Source organism: Sipha flava, unplaced genomic scaffold, assembly GCF_003268045.1.
Source record: "Sipha flava isolate LNK unplaced genomic scaffold, YSA_version1 38_pilon_pilon, whole genome shotgun sequence".
In the NCBI taxonomy this organism is placed as follows: domain Eukaryota; kingdom Metazoa; phylum Arthropoda; class Insecta; order Hemiptera; family Aphididae; genus Sipha; species Sipha flava.
This window is the reverse complement of record NW_020273099.1, coordinates 434185-461929: the sequence shown is the minus strand read 5'-3', so window position 1 is coordinate 461929 and position 27745 is coordinate 434185. Positions and strand designations below refer to the sequence as shown.

Sequence of the window (27745 nt, the reverse complement as noted above, 5' to 3'; positions counted from 1 at the left end):
AAAATATAAACAAAATCAATTGTAATCTTTATACATCTTATCATTATTTTTTTGAAGTCGTTATAAGTTTATTAAATCACCATTTCGTAATATTTTGGTATATTTTCAATTTAATTGAATTATTTATATTATATATTAATGTTTCACTATAGTTTTTATTTAAATAATTATACTATACATCAGTAAACAAGAAAAAGTGAGACTATAACTTTATATTTTCGTTATAGTTTCATACAATGTAATATAATTAACAAGGTAACATATAAATGCAATAGGTATCAGCAGATATATTTTAATGTCAGAACAAAGCCAGTTACAGCAATGAAAAAGTGAATATAGTAGATATTAAGTTAGAAAGCGCTAAATCTATAATCATTCGCATAAGATTTAATTAATAAATTATATACTTATAAAGCTTCATTAGAATGACGTATAATTTAAGTATGAGTTTTAGTCCCAGAAAATTAACATACATTTTCAGTCCGTATTCTGAATAAAGAGGTATCTTAAAGGAACTTAAAAATATTTCAGATTTATAATCAGTCAGTTAAAAACTATCATTCGAATGAGTTCGGAAAAAACGAATCGAATGTGATTTAGTTTTAAATATGTAACTTGTATATTATTATGTCATAATAATGAAAAAATACCAACCATATCAATAATTAAAATATAATATATAATTAAGTTTAATGAATAAATATTTATTAATAATAGAAAATTATTTGGGCTTTGGAAACGGATTATTAAATATTTTAATTAATTCACCTTTCATATTATTTTAGTATAAATGTTCGTGTTTACTTATCGATTATATAGGTACATTTTGGTTTAAAAAAAGGAATCAATGCAATAAAACAGAATGGCTTAAGGCTTAATACAATAATTTTTCATTGAAATTAATTTTTGATTTAATTCCTTGTATATTAAAATTTTTGTATATAGCTTATAGTGTATATAATTTATTGTTAAAATATATCTTTATATAATTTATGTCTTGGAGATTAGTATTTACATTTATGAATGAAATATAATTATTACTGTTTATATTTGTTGGAGTTAAATACAAAAATATGAAATTGAATTCTAAATGTTTAGATACATTTTTTTATAGTTTGACTACATAAAGCTTTAGAAGTCAAAGTTCATAGTTCCTTGAACAATGCATAAAAAGCACCGTTGAATTGTATACGCACATCCATCAAATTGGTCATCCATGTTTTCACTCGGCTCTTTAGTGAAGTTCAACCAAAAAAAGAAAACTTTTGTAGTGTATAATATATATATTATAAATTTATATTATGTATTCGAATTACATGTTACACTCAGCACACTCGAAAGATATTGCAGGATCCAATTTAGGCGGCGAATTTAAAGAAATGGAAATTATTGCATTAAAAAAAAAAAAAAAAAGAAAAGAAAAACCTTAGTGTTTTCTTTACAATGCAATTTGTCCGCCGGCGGCGAAAACGTATACAAACGCACAGATTGTGTACGTGTACGCGTGCGTGTGTGTGTATGTGTATGTGCGTGCATGCATGCGTCTGTGTGTATAAGTGCATGTGTTTGCGTAAGTGTGTGGTGTGGCTGCAACAATTTGTTTACGTTTGCCGCCCGGGTCGGCAGCGACTGTCTATCGTTAGTAGTTGCCTCCGCCCGTTCGTAAGAGCCGAGCAGTTGGCAAAGGCGGTGGTGCAAAGTCGTGTAATCTTTTTCAAGAGGTTTCCTTATTACATATCTCTTCCTGCGTTCCCTTAGCAAACTATTTTTCCGCGACGTCGTCCCTCGACAAAGCCATTGTTTTTTATTATGACGATAAAACATCGCTAGAATATCCTCAGTTGGTGGGTGGTACAGTGCCAGTGGCTGTGGTGGTGGTGATGGTGGTGGTCGGGCTAGGCCGAGTGAAAAGAACTCAGTCATTCGAATTATGCATTATACACGATAAACAATCGTGTTTTTTTTTTTTTCCAAACTTTCCTACCCTTTGTGTGTACGTGTGCACGTGTGTAGGTGGCTTGTCGTCATCGTCTATAGTAAGTCATGTGTCATCGTTTTTGTTTTTCGCCATTCAATTTTCATATGCATATTGCATATATACGTTCTACCTAACAGCGTTTTACAGATGATGTCTCTGAAAATTTTTTTTTTTTTACAAAACACAATATTATACATCCAATCTTCGCTAACGTACGTCGAAACTAATTTGTTTTCAAAACGTTTGCATCCAATACGTATATTTTTGTGTGCATATATGTACACGTATTATAAAACGATGTTTTGTGTGCGGTTCAGTTAACGTGATAAAACAATCGCAATTGCAGATTGTTTTCGATTCAATGCGGCATGCAAACCGAATATTATGTATATTGGATACGACATTACAATTTTGACGATGGGGAATGTGCAATTTAAAAGCAAATTTTTATGATATAATTCGTGTTATGACTACTTGTGAGACGTACACATTATATTAATAACATCTTTGATTTTGAAATGTCAACTATGTATTTGAGATGTTTCATAAAAAGGACCATTAAAATGTGTTAACAGTAATCGAAACTAAAATATTTAATTATCGATTTTATGTATTACGTTAAAATTTTTTTCGGTTGTGTATAATGGAATCCATATCACATTTTATACAAATCTATTTTTTACCTATTTAATGTCTAATATAAAACACGATTATTATACCCTGTAAATTAGGTTTATAGTGTACGTATGGATTGAAGAATTGTTTATAAATTTAAAATAATTATCGTAATGAATATTTGAAAAAATTATGATTAATATTTGAGAAAATTGAAAAGTGACATAAAGATATCGACGATTATATCGAAATAAATACATGTATAAACATGTATATATGTATAAATAATATATGTATAAATATAATACATATGTATAAACATTTATTTATCAATATACTCATCTATGATGAGAACTAAGAAGAATGTGAGAAGTTCATAACAATATACGATGTTAATAAAATTCATAATGTAAAAACAGAAAAATAATTTATATACTAAATTGTACACATAGTCATGAAAGAATCTAAGGTGGCATTCGAGGCAAGTGCTATTCTGTTGGAAAAAAATAATATTAAAAATAAAGTTTATTTAAAAAGTTTATTGAAATAAAAGAAAAAAAATGTTTGAAAATTTAAGTACAATATTGTCACATTATTTGTTTGGAGAGGGGGGAGGGATTCTAAAGCTCTCAGACATCACTACATATGCCTATGATCAACTTATTATATAATTTCTTCTATAAAGTACCTTGACCGTAAATTGATGTTGGATCCGCCCTTGCACCTGGTTGAAATAAAATTAGTAAAAAAAAAAAGATTTAACTTTTGTCAAATAATAATGTTACTTTTTCTAAATAGTATATAATTATTAATTTACACTTTTAATATGTGCCGAAAAAAGAATAAATGTACACGTATCTCATGAGTTGTCTGTTTCTACATAAAATGTACTACTCATACCTAGTTAAGAAGAAATTTGTGCATTGTAAAATCATTTTGATATGGACTAGCCACAAAAGGTACGTGCATATTTACATTCGTTTGTTGTATAAATGAAATATAAACTCAACAAACCTGAGATTTAGATCCCAGTATTTGAGTATAAAACAACCCGATGTGATTTATCCATTCGGATTTGAAATGATCTTGAAAGCTTTTCAGTGCATCGACATATTTTTTTTACTCTAGTTGAAATAGATCAGGTTAACATGGTTCAATGCAATTCGCAAGTAGGTGGAAAATACAAGGTATTCCTATGTTATATTTGATTTGAAAAAAAAAAACTCTGTATATTGGTGTACATTAAATTAATTTTAAGTCACTGTAGTACTTTTTAATCGTGCTTCAAGTATAAATAATTGTGGTATTGTAGTTTATATTGATAACTATATAGATATTCTAAAATGAGAATGATTGACAATTATTTTTATAATACTATATCAATAGTTCATAATAAATTGGATAGTATTTTTGTTTGATTTCTTCGCCAGGATGATTATTTTTAATTTGAATGTATAGCACTTGAAATACATTTTAAATGGTGTTGGGATTAACAAAGATATAGTTAATTTTTATATAGGAAAAATTTTTTCGTAAATTTGTTCTTAGATTTTCTCTTTTCTCAAAAATTACTGAGTAGTGTAAAAATATTGTCGTTCTAGTAAAATTTCTGGTTTATTAGAATGGTGCAACATAAAACGTCGGATTCATTTAAACAGATCGAAAAATAAAAGGTTTTTTTTTTTTTTTTTGAGTAATGTACTAAAAAGCACACATCACTGTAGAACTAATAACTTTCTCATTCCACTTCATTGACCTTCTCATGGGGGATAATACGGGAAATGGATCCTCCCCATGGCCTTTTTTTAGGTAAGATGGATTTTCATGATTAATTGATAAGTGATGTTTAATATTTTAATGAAAATTGAATAAATAAATATTATTTTTTGACTGGTTATCATTTTCCATGCGAATATGTAATTGGTATACAAATAACAGATTACAGACCATGGTTACAAATATACTATTAATAATAATATAATTAATATTTTTTAATTTTAATTTAATGTATGTTATTTTTATATAAGAAAAAAGGGTGAGGAGCTTGATCCTCACGGTTTACCTTTTATTAAATTTTCATGTCTTCCCCCTCCAATAAAAAATCCTGAGAACGCCTCCGTTCCACTTTGTATCTATCCGTTATCTACTTAAATAGTTGTTTTAGTAGTTAAAAGTAAGGAAACACCTTAAAATGAATACAATTTAAATTTAATGAAAAAATATAACTCAAAATTGGGGCAGCGTTATTAAAATAATATTATAATACGTACAAATGATATAATTTTAATTTATATTCGTAGTTAAATTACTCGAATAAAATATATGATTTCGAAGTTCTGATGGAACTTTTATGTTCTAGTACTTTAAACTAAGTTTACGAACGGTGATCAGTGATTGCTAAACGTAATTCGATAGATATATAATGTCTTTTAAATTTAATTTTTGACAAAAGATTTATTCTTTGTGATTCTAATTGACGAATAAAACTTTATATATTCTAGTATATAACAAGAATTTTGTAAAAAAATATTAAGGCGAGTGATGGTTATCATTTTTTCGTTTATTATTTTTACTTACGCATTATTTGGTTTCATAATAAAAAAAGTAACCCAAGTAAATGTAGTCATGTTTTCTAGTTCATCGTTTCTTATTGTTGAAGTACCAAATAAAATTATTCAAAGAAATATTGTATTTTTCTTATAATTATAAATGTAAACAAACGTTTTCACTATTTTATACATTTCCTTGGTCTTTTAAAGTATTTTTAAATTATTCATAATATGAAAATTAGAAATTGACGTTAAATATGTTTCACTTTGTTTTGTTTTTAAATATAAAATAAACAAATATTTTGTTTACGAAGTTACGTTAAAATAGAAAAGGTTAAAAATTGAATGTACAATTATAATAGCGAAGAATCATGTATACGAGTTTATTGTAAACAAAATGTATAACATAGTTAAAAATATGTTCATTCCGAACTTTTATAAATAATTTATAATTATTTTTCAATTTAGCGATCATTTAAGGAATTCTCATATATTGTATTGTAGGTACACATACTTATACATTTGTAAGACATTTTTCATCACATTATTCTTTTTTGTAAATATCGTTTGCAATCAAATACGTCTTATACATGGCGATAATTTTTGTGTGAATTTTGATACATTGAATATTCTATTTGAAATATTCTTTGGAAATAATAAGATCGATCTAAAATAGATAAAAATATGATTCTTTCTCTATTCTCTATTTAAATAATTATGATAAACAATAAACCGTACATGAGATTGACAATACTTGACAATATTTTTCGAGATGTTAAATTCAAATCATAGATTGACAAGTTAAAATATCAAGCCGATTAAAATTTATATATATATAAATTTAAAAAGATTACATTTTACGTAATCGTATAATTAAAAAAATAAATACCATTTAAAGAAATGACAATATTATGAGCATAAAAATAATCTTGATTCGCTAGGGATATCGTACAATAGAATTGAATCGAAAATCGCTCAAATGTTCACGAAGTCAAGTCACGATAATTCGATACTATAATAGTGAGATGGAAGTTATCTCGGTAAATTAACATTAAATTACATTTTAAAGGACCCGAAATGTAAGTAATCGAGGTTCGGGTATCGTTACTCGACTGCATTATACTACAGTGTGATTCACGGACGTAGAGTTCATGTTGGCCACATAGATTAAAAAAAATATATATATATATCTATCGATTTCGCCATAACAATATCTCGTATACCTGGAACGCGTATCGCGTACAATTATAATATTTTAACGGCGATTCAAGACAATAATAATAACAATAACGTCGAGTAGGTAACACGGCATCTATCTATTCCGTCCATCTGTTTATATTAAGTATATAATACAATATACCGTATTAGACGTACCACAGTGAACATGCACGCACGCACACACACACACACACACAAGCGCGCGTGTACAGTGTGTCTTGCAATAGCGCGCGCGCATAAACATATATGTATACATACACACAAAGGACTGGTAATGTTCACACGGTACAACCCGTTGAACCGTGACCCGTTTCTGTCACGGCAATATACAGATATTTCAAGTATAATAATACATACGATCCGGACCTTTTATCACGCTGCAGTCTGTCGCGTCTTATGTGCGCACGTACATCTAAATACTCGCGGGCTCGTAGAAAACAAAATGCCACCGTTTTTGTTCCGCGTTTTCCGCTATTACGCCTCCGATATTAGAATCCGGTGAGTCCGTGGAGGTGGAAATTAAACATCGCACCCGTTTCCATACATTATATAAGTTTATTATCATATTTTATTGTACACGGCGGCGGAGGCGTCGGTGTAGTATTTATTCACTTCGACGAAGTGCACTCTAGTTAAGTACGTTGGTGAAAAGAAGAGAACAGATTTTCACCCCTTTCTCTCTCTCGTAACGTGTATATACTTACCTATATAGATATATACTTATTTTTCTTTAAGAACACCACAGATTTCTGGTCACGTTGACGTCCGTTCACTTTCGTTCATTCCCGTTTCGAGAGCTGTTTGACGAATGATGTTTCGCGGTGTACGTTTTTATTTCCCTCCCATACCGCATCATCACGCACCCCCTCTTTTCAACCCGTCTCGGCTACTTTGGCCGCGATGTGTTCCATTAGGCGACTGCCACGTGTATAATGTATGTATTATGCAGTACACGGCTTGAGCGGGAGTATAATAATAATAATATATACTTCCTCGCGATGGATACGAGCACCACTTTAACGCGCATCAATCCGCCGAACGACGAGTGAATTTCCCGCACGATATTCTCTCAATATGCACTCTATCTATTTATGTGTATTGCGTATTCTCGTGTAGCACGTCGATCCTAGTTCCAGATTAAATAGATCATCATCTTTTTTTTTTTTCATCCAAGCTTATGCGTATTATATATTATGTAAAGTGTACTATCGTTTTTTCCTCAATATCTTCTTTTAGAACACGATGGTTGCTGAATTTCACGACTGCGTCAACTGTTCACGCGTTCTTTATATTTTCGCACAATTGATAGTTTACTATAACCGCATATTCGAGATAAAAATATTAATCATCCCATAGTTAAATTATATTTTCAAAAATTTGACCGAAAACGGTTTGTTCCACATTAAAATATAACCATTATTTTGATTTTAGAATACATTTTTCAAGCGAAACAATTCAAGGAGAATCGGTCTTATGAATATAAAGCACGTAAAATTATAATTTTTACCTACTTTAAATTCGAATAAACGAAAAAATCTATTATCTGGCAGAAATAAATCATAATTTGAAAAATATCAATTATATAAAATATTTTGATCTGAGACGAATACGATGTGGATATCATATTGAATTTATGTGCATAGTGTATGGTATTGTAGACATTATTGTGATTATCATGCGAGGTGTTCAGGATTAGTAACAGTTTTCCCGAATTGGTTAATGTGGATATAAAATATGTACTCGTTCATTTGTATACTTGGCGACAAGCGGCGACGAATCCATTTGGATTTTCTACATACATAACGTAATGTAATGAGTATATGTATATATAACAACGTCTATGCGAAAACGTTTCGTTCAGTTGTACGTTTCGATGGGTTTAGTCACTAAATCATAAATTAAATAAATTAGTATAAATCATTAAACTTTAGTGTAGACTTACTGAAATAATTTTACCACATATATGTGATTCAAAAAGATCTTGCAGTGGCTCATAATTTCAATTCTATTTTCATTACGTTGTGTCCCTTGGTATCCGCTAAAAATGTGACGTAGGTATGTCACAATATCTGAATGTATTTTTACATTTTGCATTTTTATTCTCTTATACTTGAAATATAACACGCTCGGCCGATTAGTCTCCGATAAAAAAATCGCATCACCGTTCAACCGTAAACACTGTTGTTGTAATCCGAAGAGCCCGCTACTCATACTCAATACATAATGTTTAGGATTGCGTAGTGTTTATTTGCTGACTGTCTAGGCATCATAATTCACATTTAAAATACGCACGTCAGGACTAGATACCTTTAGTGATTTGTAATTACGACTAATTCGATAACAATGTGTCTCAAGCATTATGTAAGACTAAACTAAACGACTTATTATTATTATACATATTGCCGACCGGTTTTAGGCATTGTAAATAAAATATATGATTTTTCAATATTACTTTACATATTACCTAGGTATTTTATAAAATACATAGTCATTATGTAAAATGTAATTTTTTTTTAGGCAAATAAATTTTAAGAGCTAAAAGGAAAAAATGCAAATTTATAACATCCGACCCTCTAAGGTTTATACTAATATACTTACTTTTTGAATAAACAGAAGTTTTTAGATGTTTTTTTCTTACGTTTAGTTATAATTTGTAATATAATTTTTATTAACTCATTGTATTTTGTTCATCAGATAAAAAACTAGTATTATTATCCAAATTTTTATGATTTTTATGCAGTTCGTTAAAAAAATCTGATTTTATATTAATCAAATCCATAGTTGCAATATCGCGACGAGACACAAGAATGACGATAATGTAATACAATTATAAGTATGTTCAATATTGTAACTCAGAATTATTATTATAGTAGGATGTGAATCTTAATCTTAATTGCATCAAATTGTGTACACAAGGCACGTGCATATACGATAAACGATAAGTAAAGTCGTTGGTAATAGGCGATGCCTAATTTTGTTTATTTTCATCATATGGCCTACTCCACGTTCGGCATTATACATAATACCTAGGTAAAGCTCGTATTATTTATATCGCCGAGTGATTTTTGACATTTTATATAATGCCTAGGCATTTTGCAAAATACCAAATTATCCATATTGTCTATAACATATATACTCGTATATATACCTAGTAGGTTGAATTTATAAAGATTCCATTATAAACCATTTATTGTTAAAAAACATGCAATGATAAGTGAAAATAGAATTCATAGTATTTTTTTAATGGGGTAAGTATATGTATAGTATTTTAACATAAATTAAAGGTTTAATAATACGTGGCATCAAATATACCGGTACTTTTCAAGCACTAATTACTAGGAAAAGTTTTACTATTATAAGAATAATAAAATTCAGTAAAGTTATATAATTTTTAATTTTTAATTTAATTTATATATAAAATTTCTTATTAAAAGTTTAATTTTTAAAAGGTCGATTGTTACAAAATACTAAAAAAAAACATCTCTTATTTAATTTTTTCTACTACCTAGACAACTTGACGGGTGATATTCGGTTTACTTCATATTGTTACTGAATTCTACTTCAGTGGAGAAATACAATTTATTGTAATCTCTTATATTGTTATGGTATTAATAATTTATTATTTGTTGCTATTTTGAAGTGACAAGCAATCTACTTTAATATAGTGATAATTTATTCAGTTAACATTATTTATGTATTTCAATATAGATATTGGAATAATTAGAGTATGTATTTTAAGTAATCAAAACATAAGTTTTTAAGAAACAAGTTCGTTAACTTATGAAAACATATGCACTTAATGTATTACTTTTATGAAGTAATTATACTTATATTGTAAATTATAATAATATAATTAAATAATTTATTAATATTAACTATACATTTATGTTACATATTATAGTACCTGTATAATATAATTTTAGTATTATATCTGTCTAAAACAGTAGTATTTATTAATATTCAGTTTGCTGAAACATAATGGTTTTTATGACAATAAAAAAGGGAAAATTAATTCATAAGTATTAAGAAACGATGATAGTGCATTTTTTCAGTGGAAACAATAATATTAAATATGTAGCCTACTAACTGTAGGTACACGTATATGTTATATGACTTTATATTAAATTGTATTTTAGTTTTTCGAGAAATATTTTTTTTTACACTACAATGTTATGATGCATATGCATATTTATGACTTAACCTGCGTATCAAGATTTTTTTCACATATTTTTAATTTAAACGTATGATAATTCTTCTATATCATAACGCTTATTGGAATTTTTAATTATAATAACTATATATAAAAGGGATTTTAAAAAGTTTTTTAAATTCTTGAATTCATAAAAAATTATATTTGTATTTATTAATAATATACCATAGTTCAATATTTTATGTTCAAAATATAAATGTTAAATAGTTAACCTATTTTTTGTTTAAATAAAATACAAGATTTAAGTTACAAACAATGATATCGCGTTCAAATGTGTATATGCGATATATAATTCTACAATAACAAATTTAACTACTCGCTTTTATAATGGGGTGAATTAAATTTAGTGTTTCAAGCTGATATAATTTGATTCTTTTAATGAGCGTTATAAATCAAATTAATTTTCAATTTAATAATTTTTGTATCGACGACGACAATTATTATAAGGTGGTATCAAAAAGAGGCGTTTTCATTTCAGAAATTTTCATTAATTTATTATATTGTTGTATCGTTTGTTCTAATTAATTTGTAAACTACAATTTGCGTAAAATACATGTATTACGTATAAGCAGTTGTTGGGCAGATACAAATGAATCGGCGCAGCATAACGACCACTGTAAGTATACTTGTTCGTGAAAGGTTAGTTAAATCGGCTTAAGTTATTGGATTTTGTAATTCGTTGTTTATATAATATATATTATGTATATATTTATACGTATACAGAGAACAAAAACATGTCGACTAGTCCTACTATACTATTATAACTGTTATTATTATTATTGCATGGTATTCTACAACTATCCTATTACACGATGATGTTCTGTACATATTATATACCGTTCTCCCAACGATAATAATTTCGGACTTGCAATTTTGCACGGGGTTCCAACCTCTCTGTATTGTAGTAGAGTCGATAAGAAGCTTTGTCCTCTATCGGACGAGAGGCATAAAATAAGGAGGAGGAATTGTATCAATATATAGTGTTATCATCTAAAGATTTATTGCGTTTTATTCCATATGTATTTCCATAAAACGACCGTTTTCGCCGGACTACTGGTATGGGTGGGGGAGGGGGAGGGAACGTTTACCGTTATATTACCGTTATATATATTTATGTATGTATGGGTTTCTTCTTTATTTCTTTCTTCCATTTTCTTTTTTTTCTTTTTAATAATTTTCTAAACGAATTTCGCTTCTCTCCTGTGTACACGTTTGTGCGTTCGCGAACATTATACGCTTCTTCGTCCTTGCCGCACCGAATTTACACTAACGTTTGTCTGTATAAATCTCGCGATCGTACCGTTCATCATCTACAAACAGATGCGACATCGTAGCTGATAGCACTGTAAAGTAGCTCTTTAGCGACCACATATATACACACATACGTCAATACACTCCAGCAATTGTATGTTGAGATTTAATATTTGGATATTGACTTTAGGCTTATACATGCTACCAAAAATCGATATTATTTTTTATTTCTGCAAATATTTTTAACGTTTCATGTTTCATATAACTGTATAACTTTATCTTTATATATAATAGTATGTGATTCCTAATCTGTAGTACTTTGTGTCGTAAATTATAAGTGAAATAAACTATAATTTATATTATAGCAAAATTATAACGTTGCAAAATCGTTTTTATTATTGTAATGAAAATAAACCACTGTTCTCCCTGCGTTCTTTGTTATGACGTAAACAAAAAAATTGATAGTTATTATGTGCAACATTAAAATTTTTTATAAAATAAATTTTCATTGTCGATCACTATAAAGAACTGAGACGTAACACACACAAAAAAAAAAAAAAAGGTAAAATATGAAATAAAGTTAACTGTCCAATAGTGCTTGCATATCACGATCATCACAGAAGACCTCTTTATAATTTAGGCTTTCTGCTTTTATAATACAACTTAATTTAGTTAGAAAATAAATGCGAAATCGTTATATAACATAATTGTAAAATTATAATACTTAACATTCAAATAACTACTGATTAAGATAATGGTTACAATTAATATCTTTCATAAAAAATTATTGTGTGATAATCTATTTGACATAGTTTAAAATATATACTTGTCGGTTTTGATATTTAAAGTATTATATAATTTATATTTATATATACATATTTACATAAAAAGAAAGAAAATATGAATACCAGATATCAAGAGAATTCATAATATAATGGTGTAAATTATGCAAGTACAATATTAAATATAATTATTTTTAGTTAATTAATAATAATAATAATTGTTGAGATTATTTATATCGATATTATTTTTAATTTTAAACACTGTAAAATAATATAAACAAAATATTTGAATATGTTTGGATAGAAATTTAGCTAAAATTTTCATTATTATTACTATTATTATTATTAGGTATGACTAGGGCTCGGAAGTTGATGACCTTAAGAACATTAAACAATGACCTAAAAAAAATGCAAATATGACATAAAAATGACAAAAAAAGTTCCTTAAAAAATGACCTAAATAATTACAAATATTTGTTTTAAATTAATAAAAATTTAATTTAATAAATATTTTTTTTAAATATTTCATTTTATTTTACTATAACATTCTATATAAATTTATCAAAACTTACAAATTACTCAAAATATGACATCAAAATGACAACAAATGTACTTAAAATATGAGATAAAAAAATGATAAACATTTGTTTTATAAATTTATCAAAGCTTACAAATTACTCAAAAATCAAAATCATTGCATTGTATGATTAGAACGTATTTAATGTTATAAAAAGTAAATCAATGAAGATTATCTGTTTATAAATATTTATATTTGGAAAAATTTCTCTCCGCGTCCACTGAAGTAATTGGGAGACGCAGTCGAGCACTAACCGACGTTTTAATTTTCGCCATTTCGAAAATATTACGAAAAAATAATAAAATTTAGATATAATAGGTATTATTCACTATAACATGACAATGAAGCGTCGACTGTAACTGACGAGATAGTATTGGATACTAATCGAATATTAGGAAAAAATAATAAAATTTAGGTATAATACTATTCACTACAACACGGCAACGACAAATGTAATCGACAAGATAAAATCGAAAAAGTCTTAAGTTATCGGAATAATGGTCGATAAGAAACAATAAGAAATGAATTAGTGCGAAATCAGTAAAAATGACTAAAAATGTGGAAAAATGACTTAAAAAGTAACAAACACCAAATAATGCAAAATAAAAATTAGTTATTTGGATTTACATACTAATGAAACAAATTGTGGCCAGGATAGCATCTTCTAAAAAGTTCGAAAAAAAAATGCAAAATGCATTAACTTCCGAGCCCTAGTTATGATTTTAAAATTTTTTTAGGTATTCGAAAATTATATTTTTATACTGAATGAATTGCAGTATAAAGCAATATGTTAAGACTGAACAAATTTGATTGATATCAATTGGCTTAAAAAATATATGTTATAACTTCTATCAATAAAAAATGTGCCGCGGGTGCAAATATAAAAGCAAAATAATTGAAGTTAACTAATAAAATTACTATCGATTTAGTAAAACGATATGGCTGATTTAGAACATTTTAAAAGTTTTCGTGTATACCTTTTGCAATACTATTATAATAGGTACTTAACACTTCATTTAATTTTAATTTTTATTTAATTTCTATGCCTTGTTCTGATAAGACTTGTATTAACAAACAACTAAATATTTCACTAATTAAATGGTTGGAAAAATAGTGATTTCCAAGGTATAATTTAAAAGAAGTTGTAAAGGCTTGTTTATATGAGTACTTATAATAATCATGAGCTATGCATAAAAAATCGATGAGACTTCTGTACACGGGTTGCTTCATTTGATTTGCACGAAGCAATCTATCCGTATACTTAAAACTGTTTAAATGATTACACTTAATAAAATAATACAAGAATCTTAACGATATTAATGGCTGAGTTAAACTAATCTAACTATCAATTATAAGGGTGGAGCGGTCGCGCATCTGACCACAATATGGGTTAGATTTCCCAGTGTAGTGAAAAAAATCTGGCGCGATCAATTCCCATGACTCCCGTATCGTTATCCCATTGCATTATACTACGTCACCTTTTGGACCTATTCCACAGGGAATAATGTCCACTCATAATATGAGTGGACATTATTATATAATATGATATTATCATTCGTTTAGAATGTAAAATAAACAATTATTTTGACATAATTAACTTGAAAATAGTCCTATATTTTATATTATATAACAATTTGTTTAAATATTTTATTTTACCTACTTTTTAAATTTGTTCTTTTTAACATTGATACGTTTGGTATCGAACATGAAGTTGTTTTTGATTAATCAGTACAAGATTATTTCAAAGTTAATTTATACACAAAAAACGGTGTATTACACACATTGAATTATTCATAATTTGTTCTTAATTATGTTAACACATCCATATTATAATAGATAACCAATTATAGGTTGGTAAATTATTAAGGTGTGCAATTATTTACTATTTATATGATTTGAAACATAAACGTGATGTTACACAGTTTACTTTGTACCGTGTTTGTTTGCGATTACCATTTTTTATTTAATTTAACTAATTTAATTATATTATGATAGACGTAAATTATCTTGTAATATTTTGTTAATTATGAACCACCCATATTGTTAAAAACGTATAAATATGTTTTGTCAGTTATATTTTACTTAATGTTTAATAATATGTTATTGTGTAAGTTGTTCAAATATTATATAGTATTTGTATAATAATGAACGTTATCTGATAAGTATATACATATTTTTGTTTATGATATGATGTATTGTATTGCGTACCTAAAGTGGTCATTAAAAATCAACTGGAACTTCCATAATTCTATAAGGTTTCTATAATATAATAACTACATGGAATATAAATATTGTTCTCAAATAACAATCACATTTTGTGCGTATCGACCAGATATCATACACAATATTACACAAAAAATAAAATAAAATAAACGACTTAAGGGAGAAGAAAAAAAACTTCGGAGGATGAAAAAATACTATTCTCGAACTGCAGCAGCTTATTGGAACAGCGCTGTATGACCCTTATTGAATAGTTTAAGGTTTATGGTCGTCTAAACTCGTCCACCTTTTATCAAGTCTCTTATTAACTTTCATATCAATTTAAAAAATCGAATTATCGTTATAAAACTCAAATATCTACTCACGAGAAAAATATATAATGAATAACTATCTAAAATACAGTGTATTATATTGAAATCGATTCATGTTACTTTTTGGATGTTTAGTTTAGTTATTAAAATGTTTGATTGAATTAAATACATGAACTAAAGACAATTTTTAGAATAAATAATTTCATTTTTGAATTTTGTACTTAGGTTTTTGAACAGATTAATATTTTTCAACTTTATCTACATTTTGCTGTCATGGATTACAGACACGAATTAAGCTTATAATTTACAAATGAATGATTTATAAATGAATATTAATTAATATTACATCACATCTATATATCAGAAATTAATTAATTATTCGAAAAATAATTTCAATTTGATTTATTTTACAAAAAATATCAATTATATTTAGTATCTTAATATATTTTATGTACCTTAAATTTTATGTTGACAAATCAAACACTGAAGATTGATAAAAAAATTGATGAATTTTATTTTTTGGAGTTACATTAAAAGCTGCTGTTTATAGAAATTTATAAAACTAGTTAGCAATGGAGCAGTTGAAAATAATCTATGATATAATTGTTGCATGTTTAATGACATTATTTAACTTTAAATTTAAGATTTAACTCATCCATAAGTTGTTAATAAATCATCAATATTAATGATATAGCTTTTAACACGTTCAACTTTTATCTTTTAAGTCTTTAAATCTAAATTTACAACATGTAAATACATTGGTTTGCATAATAAATACTGAACGGTTTTCTCGAGATACCCGGAAATCATGCTCAAAAATGTTTTTATTTACATAAATACATGTGAACGATATTTATTTTTCTTGTTAAACATGTTTATATTTGCCATCATTATAAAATTACTGTGAATCATATTTATAGTGGATGACTATAATTTATTTAGATGTACCTATTTATCTCAGTTGAAATCACAAAGAGATTCGTATTTAAATGTATTGGTAAGACCATAATTATATTATAATCAGCCTTTAGATTTCGGTGTCACGATAAAATAAATAAATATAATGCCCCTCCTTAAAAACGCAACAAGGCTCTGGAAAATAATCTGCAATTATAACAGAAATGAAATATATTATATAGTTATATTTTTTTACCGCCGATGAAGAAAAATAAAAAAACCTGTCGAAAATTGTAATTTTCTAATGTCCAAATGAAGTAAATATACTTAAAAACGAGTTTTGATACTTTAAATGTTTGGTTCGAAAATTGCGTGGCTGCAGAAAATCGATTGAGTCGGGCACTAAAAAAAAAAAAAAAAATTATATTCGTTAAAATATTCAATACTCGGTTGTAACAGTGACAATAACACGAATGACCATTAATACCGTCGTTCCGACGTGGCGTGTTTCAGATGTTATAATAATCAGTGGCAGCTTGCAATCCGGCAAAGAAGTCGATCTGAACGCGAATTCCGTGAACCAATTCAACCATGGTGAGTAGTAAAACAGTATATATATATATATATATAGGTGTGCAGATGTCGTCCAGGTACAGAATGGTTAATTAAGTTTCATGGGCTGCACCGGAATAATAAATAACACACCGGGGCAGATGGGCGCGCGTTCGGCCCCCGCAGACGTGGCGCGAAACGTTTGCGTTGCAATTTCACGGTCAGCCGCTCGCGCGCGCACGGTTCTTTCTGCCGCGAATTGCGGGACACGCTTGGCGGTTAACGGTGGACTTCCACATCCGACGTGCGGACGCGAATGCGCGCGTGTAAGTCTCGCGGACCAAGGTGACATATCATTTCACAAGGGTGCGGGGAAAAAAACAATAACGCCGGACGCACATTGTAACATAGCGGACTATTACTGTGCTTGTGTCGACCTGCGTCGCGCAGTGTCCGTCACACGGTTTTACTGCGCACGTGCCACACGCGTTTGGAATGTCTTACAGTTATGCCGGCTTAACATAATTTCCATCTTTTTAATTTTGATTCGATATTTTATTTTTTATTTTAATTTTACTACGGTAGAGTCTGTGATTGAAGCCGTCCGACATTATAGTGTCTTATACGTCATGGTTGACTATACGAAGACAAAATCAAAAGTTAAATTTTTATAAAATCACTTTTCCTTAATTTTTTTCGCGTATTTAATGAATATAATATAAAAAGTTCATCGAATTCATCATCAGAATCTGATTCAGAACTTCCATTTATTAAATTGTCTGAAATCATTCCGTTCATGATTGGGTGACACAGAACTGCGTAGCAATATGCGCTCACATGGACCACACAGTTTTTCATGCACTGCGTTACCTTACGCTGTGCTGCATCTAAACTGTGTCTCGATGTGCGCCCGACCTATCGTCTTTTTCGGAGATTGCAATGACGGAAGCTAGTGCGTGAGCCTGCCGATCACTGTAGATGATGACACAGCGACCGCGGATTCGGTGCAACACGATTGCGCACTTTCTACCTTTTTACCTGAAAAAAACACAACACCATTGCGCACAAAATGATATGTGTATATATAACTATGTATATTGTATAATAATTTATGTACAACCTAAAATAATGTATTATTTTATAATTATTAATTATTACATATTAATTCACGATTTTCCTTCTCAATTATTAAAGGCTTAGGACTGTCAACAATTGTTTTTTTTTTCTAAATTACGTGTAAGCTAAATGTCTAAAATTATTTTATTTTGAACTTTAAGAAACTCATCTATAATGGATACTATATTATAGCGGCGACTAGTTTGTTAATAATATTTTATCACCTATAACTGATAGGCTAGTGTTCACATCCGATCTTAAAGTTAGATAATATTTATTTCATCAGTCGCCAGTCACACGCGGGCGCCCGTATCGCGCAACGTGTGTATTTTCGTTTTATTTGTGAAATTTTGTTTTTAGAAAATGGATACACAAATACAAAAAAAAAATTGAAACCGAAAATGGTAAGCTATGTCTTTTAGTTGATGGGTATAAATTTAGTTCTGAAAAAGTGTGGAAATATGTGGTATCACTATACAAATAAAAATTGTACAGCCAGTTTACTAGTTGACAAGGACCAAAGTGTTGAGTATGTTAAATGAGCATAGACATGACGAGATTCCAGAGAATATTATTACCTAGTAGACAAGTTGAAAAAGAAAATGCGAAAATGATTTGCTTACTAGACCCAAAAAAATAATTAAACAAGAACTTAGAAATACGGAATAAGATATCCGCCGGTTTTTTTCTGATGTTAAGTTATGGAGAAAATGTATGTATGATAAACGTTTAAAAAAAACAATTTTTAACCAAGCCAACGCTAATAATTTGTTGACAATCTTAAGCCTGTAATAGTTGAGAAGGAAAATTGTGAATTAATATGTAATAATTAATAATTATACATGCATACATTATTTTATGTTGTACAATATATATATATATATATTGTATTATTATACAATATTCATAGTTATATATACACATATCATTTTGTGCGCAATGGTGTTGTGTTTTTTTCAGGTAAAAAGGTAGAAAGTGCGCAATCGTGTTGCGCCCCCGCGGGTTAACTTCATATCGAACTTTCGGCTGAATAAATATTTTTGTTTTATCGAGAAATATTAATTTTAATTTGAGGGACAACGTTTAACGGTAGGCGTTTCAAAATTTTTATTTTTATTTATATTTTTTTTATTCTTCTTTAGGATCATTACCGTAAAAATGATTTTCTCACAGTGTACCATTCGCGTTTAATTTACAACAAAAAAGTTTCCACTCCAAACTTCTAATGTAGATTTAGTAGCCGAAAATGTGATTACGGATAAAGAGAAAAAAAACTTCATTGCAAACCTATATATTTCACGCTTCGACCCGAAATAAAAATCCACTACTGTTAATTACTTAAAAATTTAATTTTCATTTGTTTAATGGTTGAATGAATGTTACATCGGGTAAATTATACTTTCAAGAAATCTACATGTAAAATATTTACTGTTTTAATGTGACCGAAGTTAAGCCTATCGCAAATGTTGAAACGTAACACAGTTTTTAATTAGGAACTCATCGAAGAATATTCTACTTAGCTCTCAACCGTAGGAATGTTTAGCCTATTTAAAGATAATAATTGTTTAATATTTATTATTGGTCTCTACTTGGGATCAACGAAATTACATTATTAATTGACAAATCCGTACATTATTTGCTTAGGTCCGTGCACTCGTAAAGCCACGTGGACAAAGGTAGTTTATTTTTTATATGCGCGGAAGAAGTAACGCCGTCTTTAGAGACGATTACGGGATGTTGAAGAAAGACGTGCAAAGAAGCAAACATTTATATTGTACATACGTTTATACTTGTGTGGGTGATGATGACGACGATAGTTGGAAAAAGATGGATAGACACATGGGGAGAGATAGAGAGTGAGAAAGAGAGAGATTGTGTTCGAGGGGTCATGAGCTAAGGGACGAAGAAGAACCGAACTTAAAACACGATAAATCTAGCGGTGTTGGACATGGGGGGGGGGGGCGCACGAGCGTCGTGCCGATGCAGAAAAGGGGTAGCGGGACTCGTATTTTACCTGTGCGAAATCCTTCGTCCCGCAACCTACCTCCCGGCCACCCTGCATTCCGTAGCCCGGCTGCACGACCGAATTGCTCGCGCACGCTCGCGTCCCTCAAGACTTAAGTCGATCCTTCCGTTTCCGACCCTCGAGCCCAATGAATATCTTCGCGTTCGGCCACCATAACTACCCCTCTCAGAGATAACGGTTTAATTAAGTAATAATTTAACACGTAGCACCCGCAGTCGACCGAGTGTTGTACACACGCACACGCATACACAAAAGCACAACATTTATACACCTTGTGCACAATAGCCGCTGCTGTTAGTGTTCGGGGTTCCAACAATGTCACGTACCCAATAGCGTAGATTACGACGAGATGGTATAATTCCGTCATGCAAGCAGATTGAGTCGCGGTTGAGGTCGGGTAACACGGAGGTAGGTAGGTCGTGCAGTTGCTTTTGGTGGTGGTAGTACTCTGCTGTTATAGTTGAAGACTTGTACAAATATATGTGTTGTATATATACGTTGAATATTATTATTGCCGATAAAAAATGAAATATGTTTAAAATGGGATATTATTATTATTATTATTATTATTATTATTATCAAACGATGGTTAATTATACACCCGCTTTATATATCTACTTTTGATTTGGTAAAGATACGTGGTTGCTCACTATTAGTTAATGGTGAACCACTCGAACGACGATTTGCAACTGTTATATTTCAGCCTTATCCGTTTCGTAAATTCGATGTAGTATCAAGAGTATGTTAGGTCTTAACTATGAAAATAATTTTGCACGCTTAGGGTGAGTTTACATTGCGTTTTTCCGACTAGGTAGATGAATGAATATTTCGGAAAAGATAGAATTTATGATTTCTAAGTACATTGGTTAAAAATGTATTAAAGGACTATTCTATTCAGTGACTATCGAAACACATAACTTTTTAAAGTACCTATTAATTTATTATTAACAGTTGGTAATTAATGGAGATTTGTACATCGTTGTACAAGGTAACATTGTAAAATTAAATTTATTTGTATGTAGCTTTATTTTTTGTTTTACTTATTGAGATTTTTTTTTTTTTTTTATAAAATCGAATCACATTTCGTTCTATAAAAATGTGATATCATTTACAACTTGATTTTTAATACAATATTTTATATTTACTGGCGAGTATAGTATTAATTGGATATATATGCATTTCGGTAGAACTTTTGTTGAAATTGCATTTTTTATATATTTTTTGGTTAAAAGGTAATTTGAATGAGTAATGACTAATTATTTTAGTCAGACAATTTTTATACGGTGATATTTATCATAGCAATAAAATATGAAAACCTTTGTCTTAGGAAGGTGAATTATTCATTACATTAATTTAATTCTTGAATAATTGAGTGATTATAATTGATACTGAGTTTAATAAATAAGAAAATTTGTCTAAAATCAGATTTTTAATTTGTTTATATAAAAATAATTATATGAATACATTAACTGTGTTATTATTTATATCTATTTAATAGTTAATATGCATGTGTTAGTTGTTCATAATTCCAATTCTAAAATTCAATAATTCCATTTAAAACAGTAGTGTATTTTGTATTTTGTCGAGGATAATTTTTGTGTTAACACATAATATTGAATTTTAGTATTTTCATATTTTGAATTAATTATGATAAACGTACGAATTCTCGAAATAGATGGATTAACTGTCAATGAGGTGAACTATAAATTAAATTAACTTGCACAAACGCATACAATTTGTAGGCAATGTTTATTCGATTGTAATAACTTATTATAACAGAGATATCCATTTGTGTTTTATCATGATATTTTCATTATTCATGCGTTTAATCTAGAAATTACAATGTAATCAACTGATGTATATTCTAAAATATTGATTGCAAATTCTTTATTTTTATTCCAATTTTATTTAAAGAGCTATTTAGCAGTAACCAATATATATTTAAAAATATCACACTGTAAATTTTGTTACTTTCAATATTGATTGTCGATAGAAAAAAAAAATGTAATTTAGAACATTGCTAATTGTTACAAACAGATATTGAATGATCCTATAATAACTTTATTTTAATTGTTTAAATATCTCTATCATACCTATTTATTAAATATTATCTATGTTCATTCATATAAGCAAACGTAATAAATGTCTACAATTGTAGTGATAATGTATTTGATTTATTAGTATAAAAATGAAAGTAGTTTAAAAATATATATTCTTTAAGATGAATACAAATTCTATTAAATTTTATCTAATCATGTAATATAGTGTTCATGTTGTTTGTAAATAATAATGAGCAACTATAAAATGTACGTATAATAAAACGTACAAGGTATGGATCAAAAGTTTTACACACATGTTTATGGATAAAATAAGCGGAAAAACTTTTAGGTAGTACCTATTCAGCTTATTATAAATAATTAGTATAATATTTGTAATGTATTTTGTATTTATACTATATTTATATTGTAATATATTACAAGTCCAATAATGCTTATATTAAGTTGAATATATATTATATATAAATATATAAATATATTTATTTATTTATCAGATGCAGGTATTTATAATGCAATTAGTTGTTTATTTATTTTTAGTCATATTTACTACTTCATAGTTTATAATGATGTTGATGGAAATCCATAAATTAAATTAAAATACATTCAAATTCATTCTCAAAGTATCTAAAAAGTGTAAATATATGATAGTCATGCAAAGGTTGTCAACTCGTTCTTCTCTTCACTGACTGAAGGGGAACGTTATAAGTTGACATGCACGATATACTTGCACCTACTCCGAACTCCGATAACTTTATCAATCCATGAATACATAATATACTCGTATTTGTATACATATTATATATTTCTGTGTGTGTGTGTGTTGTACATGGATCCTAACTACGTTTCACAGTACGTAATTTATGCGCAAGTTTTGTTAGGGGTAGTTAAAGAGTGGCTAGTGATAAATCAGTGTCTGCGTAGGTTAGTACGAGGGAATTCATGGGTGGGAGAAACCCTGTATTCTCGTTTGACGTCTAAAACTGTCCGTCCGGGCTTTTAATACCGCTAACTGTGTTCGCGGATTACGGCAAGTTTACACTTGTCCTAAAATATATATATATACATATATAGAAACACACACAATTCACCCAATCCATCCGACGGAATTGCCGTTCTTCCGCCACCAACATCCTAAATTCTTGTATTATCACAGAACAAAACCACATAAACATAAAATTACCACACCGTAGTTTTATATGTTTTTTGATAACATTCCTTAACAATCAAATCCGATGTGATGTTATTTGTTGTAAACGAACGCTTATTAAATTTTCCTTATCAAATATAATCTAGCAGTGTGTGAAATATTTTAATATTATCCGCTCTAACGAATCTTGGAGATGCGTAATGTCATTGTAAAAATGTTGTTTTTTTACTGCACACGGCTTTACGGTGTACATATGCTTATGTGTAATATACATTGTATATATCATATTTTTTATCGAATCTTTACAAGTGTCTAAGTTTCTCAAACAAACAATTATAACGTCACTGTTGTATAAATATACACTTTTTTATACCTTTATATTAATCTTATTGTTGTTTATTTTTATATAATATATATATATTTTGAAAAATCATAATTTCATCATAGGTTTTTTTAATTTTGATGTCGATATTGGGCACTGTTTTTTTTTGCATCTTCTTGTTATTTTTTAATAAAATATTTGTATTATCTAAATCGACTGACAATTAGTCTACATGAAATTCATATTTGGAAACCTATATTTTATACTTACATAATATAACAATGGCCATTAAAGGTGATATGAATATTTTTTTTATTGACAAATCTCTAATTATATTTGATTAAGATATAAGATTTGTAATTTAAATCTTTTGTCCAGTATAATTAATTAAAAATAAAAAAAATAAAAAAAAAAAATACAAAAACCAATGAAATTTATATCTGATAAACATTTATTATATAACGGTTTAATGTTTATTATTAATTTTGTTTATCAATATTGCATCCCATAAAAATAAAAGTTTCATCCATGTAATTAAATATTTAATTGAATTTCTAATTATTTATTTACGTAATTGTATATGTATATATTTTCATAATTATAAAATATTTGTGAGGATACCTATATTTAATAATTTTAAATAATTTATTTAGTGTAAATTAAAAATATCTTAATTCTAATATTCTAATATTCTATTTTAAATCGTAAAAAAAAAAAAAATAATACGATTAATTAAAATTAACTGATGTAGTTTATTACAGTTATTATATTTTTATGAATTCACAAAAATTTAATATTTGAATTCACGTTATTCATCCTATTGCCCCTTAAACTTTATTCAATAACATTAAAAAAAATTATTGAATGCATAATTTCTCAGATTTATTTTAAAAGGATAAAACTTTTGTACATATAAAAGTAAAATTATATATATAAAAAAAGTTTACTTTAATGTTTAAAGGTATAATCGTCTACAGCATAATTTTGAACATTTACTATAACACATTTTTAACTATTTATATTTAACAAGTTTTGACGGCTCCTCTTTATTTTCGAGTATCATATTAACTCAATTTACTAAGAATATTGAATATATATAAACAGAAATATTGGTGATTGATGATCGGTGCAAAAAATTTGGAGCTTTCTTAATGTATTTGGTAATGTTAAAACTGTATAAAGATTTATGGCATCCCGAATAACGGAGTAATAATAATCAAAACAAGAGTGCAAATAAAAGTGTTCCATTAATTCAAAATGTTAAACCGAAGGACAAACAATACTACTCGTAAAAAAAAAAAAAAAAATCACTTCAAAAGCAATAAAATAATCGAAAAAAAACTGGAAAATTAAAGTTGGTGGGAGTAAAACTAACAAAACCTGAGTTTTCAAAATGGTATCAAATGAGCCGTCGAAATTGAGTTTATAATGAAGTTGTTTTTGCAATTCAGTTTTTATTTTATTTTTATTTTTTTTGACTCCCGTCATATTCGTAAACAATGGTGATCTTTTCCCTAGATAATTTCTTCGTCTTGCCTTTCACCGCGTTATTCAATAATTTAGATTGAAAGAGAAAGTCAAAAAGAGAGGTAGAGAGAAAAAGAGAGAGAAAGAGAGACAAACATACAGAAATCTATACAAAGTTTTTACCCATTCGAAACGAGATTTATATATAGGTATATATATAATGTATGTACGCGCACGCGTATGAAAAAAGTGTCATTTTTTGGGATCATGTTCTATAAATATTTTCGTATCCGTTTCTCATCCACCTGGCGTGTCGATATATTACTTTTTTCGAATTTTGACACGGTGGTGGCAGAAGATAAAACTATGAGACCGCGATGGATGATTAATGGCTACCGACGCCTGTCGTATGTACAAACGGTGGCAAGCCCACCACCACTCCTGCATCCCGTCATCATTCCCCACCCGTGGCATTTGGTTATCAGGATTATATGCCGTTGACGTATTGCGTCGCCTGTGATTGATAAATTATTTAATACCTTATATATACATGTCTGTGTGTATACATATATATGTGAACTCAGATTTTTCCTTGTAGGTGTATGAAAAAAAAAAAATAAAATGAAACATATTTTTTCGTTTTGATTTAATAATTGGTAAACGGCCGCCTGTGTTTGCTGTCACGTTTTTATGCACCATGAATTGTACCACATCTAATTGATGTATCATCCATGACACGCGCACTGTAAAGTTGTACTACGAATTTCCACAATAATTACCCTTATTATATTAATCACGCCCATCACCCGTTGTTTACCTGTATACGGTACGATACCGTAGCTGCTTCAATCCGCGATATTTAATTACGTATAAGAATAATATATATTTCATATGTTAATTGTAATTAACTATTATAACTACTTTTAACAATATAGATGTTATAAGTAATTTAAACTAGACATGTTAAAAAAAAAAAAAAATTAATTTAAATTCTGCATTATTCGATACCAATTTGAATTAAGTAATTTATCCATTTTTTTAAATAATTTTCTTCGAAGCAAATTTTTACTGCTGATATCATGACATTAATCTGTGTATTTTAATATCATTTTAAGTGTTATAACATTTAAATATAATCAACATATAAACTTTTATTCTTTAAAATAATGAAATGAATATATAATTTTTTACTCAATGTTTTATTGTGAATCAATTTGGTGTTTTTGACTTAAATAGCTAATATAATCATTTGGCTTACTTTAATTAAGAAAAATGAATAATTCAGAATTTTTTTCAATGATTGATTTGAATGGGTCAATGATTTTTTTTTCTTATATTCTTAGTTTATTTTTAACTAGTATTTAAATCCATTACCATCTAGAATTGCAGCTATTGTAAAATACATTTGCCTATTTAATACAAGTTAAAAATAATGTAAAAGTAAAGAGCGACAGCTTTATTTTATTAAAAGTCTATTGTTTTAAAATTTAGATAAAGTAACACACAGTAATTTTTTTTTAGTTATTTGATGCATGTATCGCATCAAATAAATTATAATATTATAATTTGAAAATGTAAAATGTATTTAAATGTAAAAATGGCAGTTTTGATTAATCGAAAAAAAATTATAAATTAATATACACTTTACTAATATATAACACCAGTTAGGCATTGTTACGTTGTGTAGTGTATATAATTTTTGTCTTTAGTTCTTGTTTTTATATTTTGATTATTATTATTATTATGGTTATTATATTTAATAATCAAATATTAATAAACAATAAACGATTGTTGTTATAGCTTTCGTTGAAATGTCAAAATTTACGGTTCGATTGAAAATTATTTCAAAAAATTTAATTTTGAGATAAATATTGTTATTCAATTTATTTACTTCCTCGCTGGGACTAAGTATTTTTTCTTTTGAATTTAGTGGGTATTTTCCGAGGGTAAATATATGTGCGAATCCGAAAGAAGTAATTGGTCAAACAGGACTCAATAAAACGTGGTTGTAAAACGTTCGAGTACATGGAATAAAATGAATTTTTTACAAAAATAACGTACATCATATGAAAAATAATACCATATTAAATTATTTTATTGTGCACGATGGTTCTATAAAAATATAGTTGTGTGCAATTGACGATGAGATGAGTTTAATAATAACATTACATTATGTTTTGTTCGTAATAAATGTACAGTACAACAATATCGACAAGGTCAAAAAAAACTTAATAAAATTTAAATAACGAATTAACAGAGATACATTATATTTGAATCGGAAAGTCAGTTACAACTGTTTATACACTGACGTAAACTTTACATGGGTGGATTTATTTTGGTATCAATTTATCCCGGTGCTCCGCGGGTAACGTGATTTGTTTACATGTCGACCAGATGGATGCACTTTATATCATGTGTTGGTGTAGATTAATGCGCATCAATAATATACT

The 27745-nt window shown here is 28.2% G+C and overlaps 1 protein-coding gene across 2 annotated transcripts in view; it reads left to right on the top strand.

The window, feature by feature from the left end:
• LOC112688398 (lachesin-like) overlaps positions 1–27745 on the top strand; it is a 106562-nt gene that overhangs the window by 27219 nt on the left and 51598 nt on the right. For both annotated transcript variants that reach the window (XM_025561563.1, XM_025561562.1), the window contains exon 3: positions 17122–17202. In XM_025561563.1, the coding sequence (XP_025417348.1) occupies positions 17122–17202 (81 nt within the window). The remainder of the gene's footprint in view (positions 1–17121; positions 17203–27745) is intronic.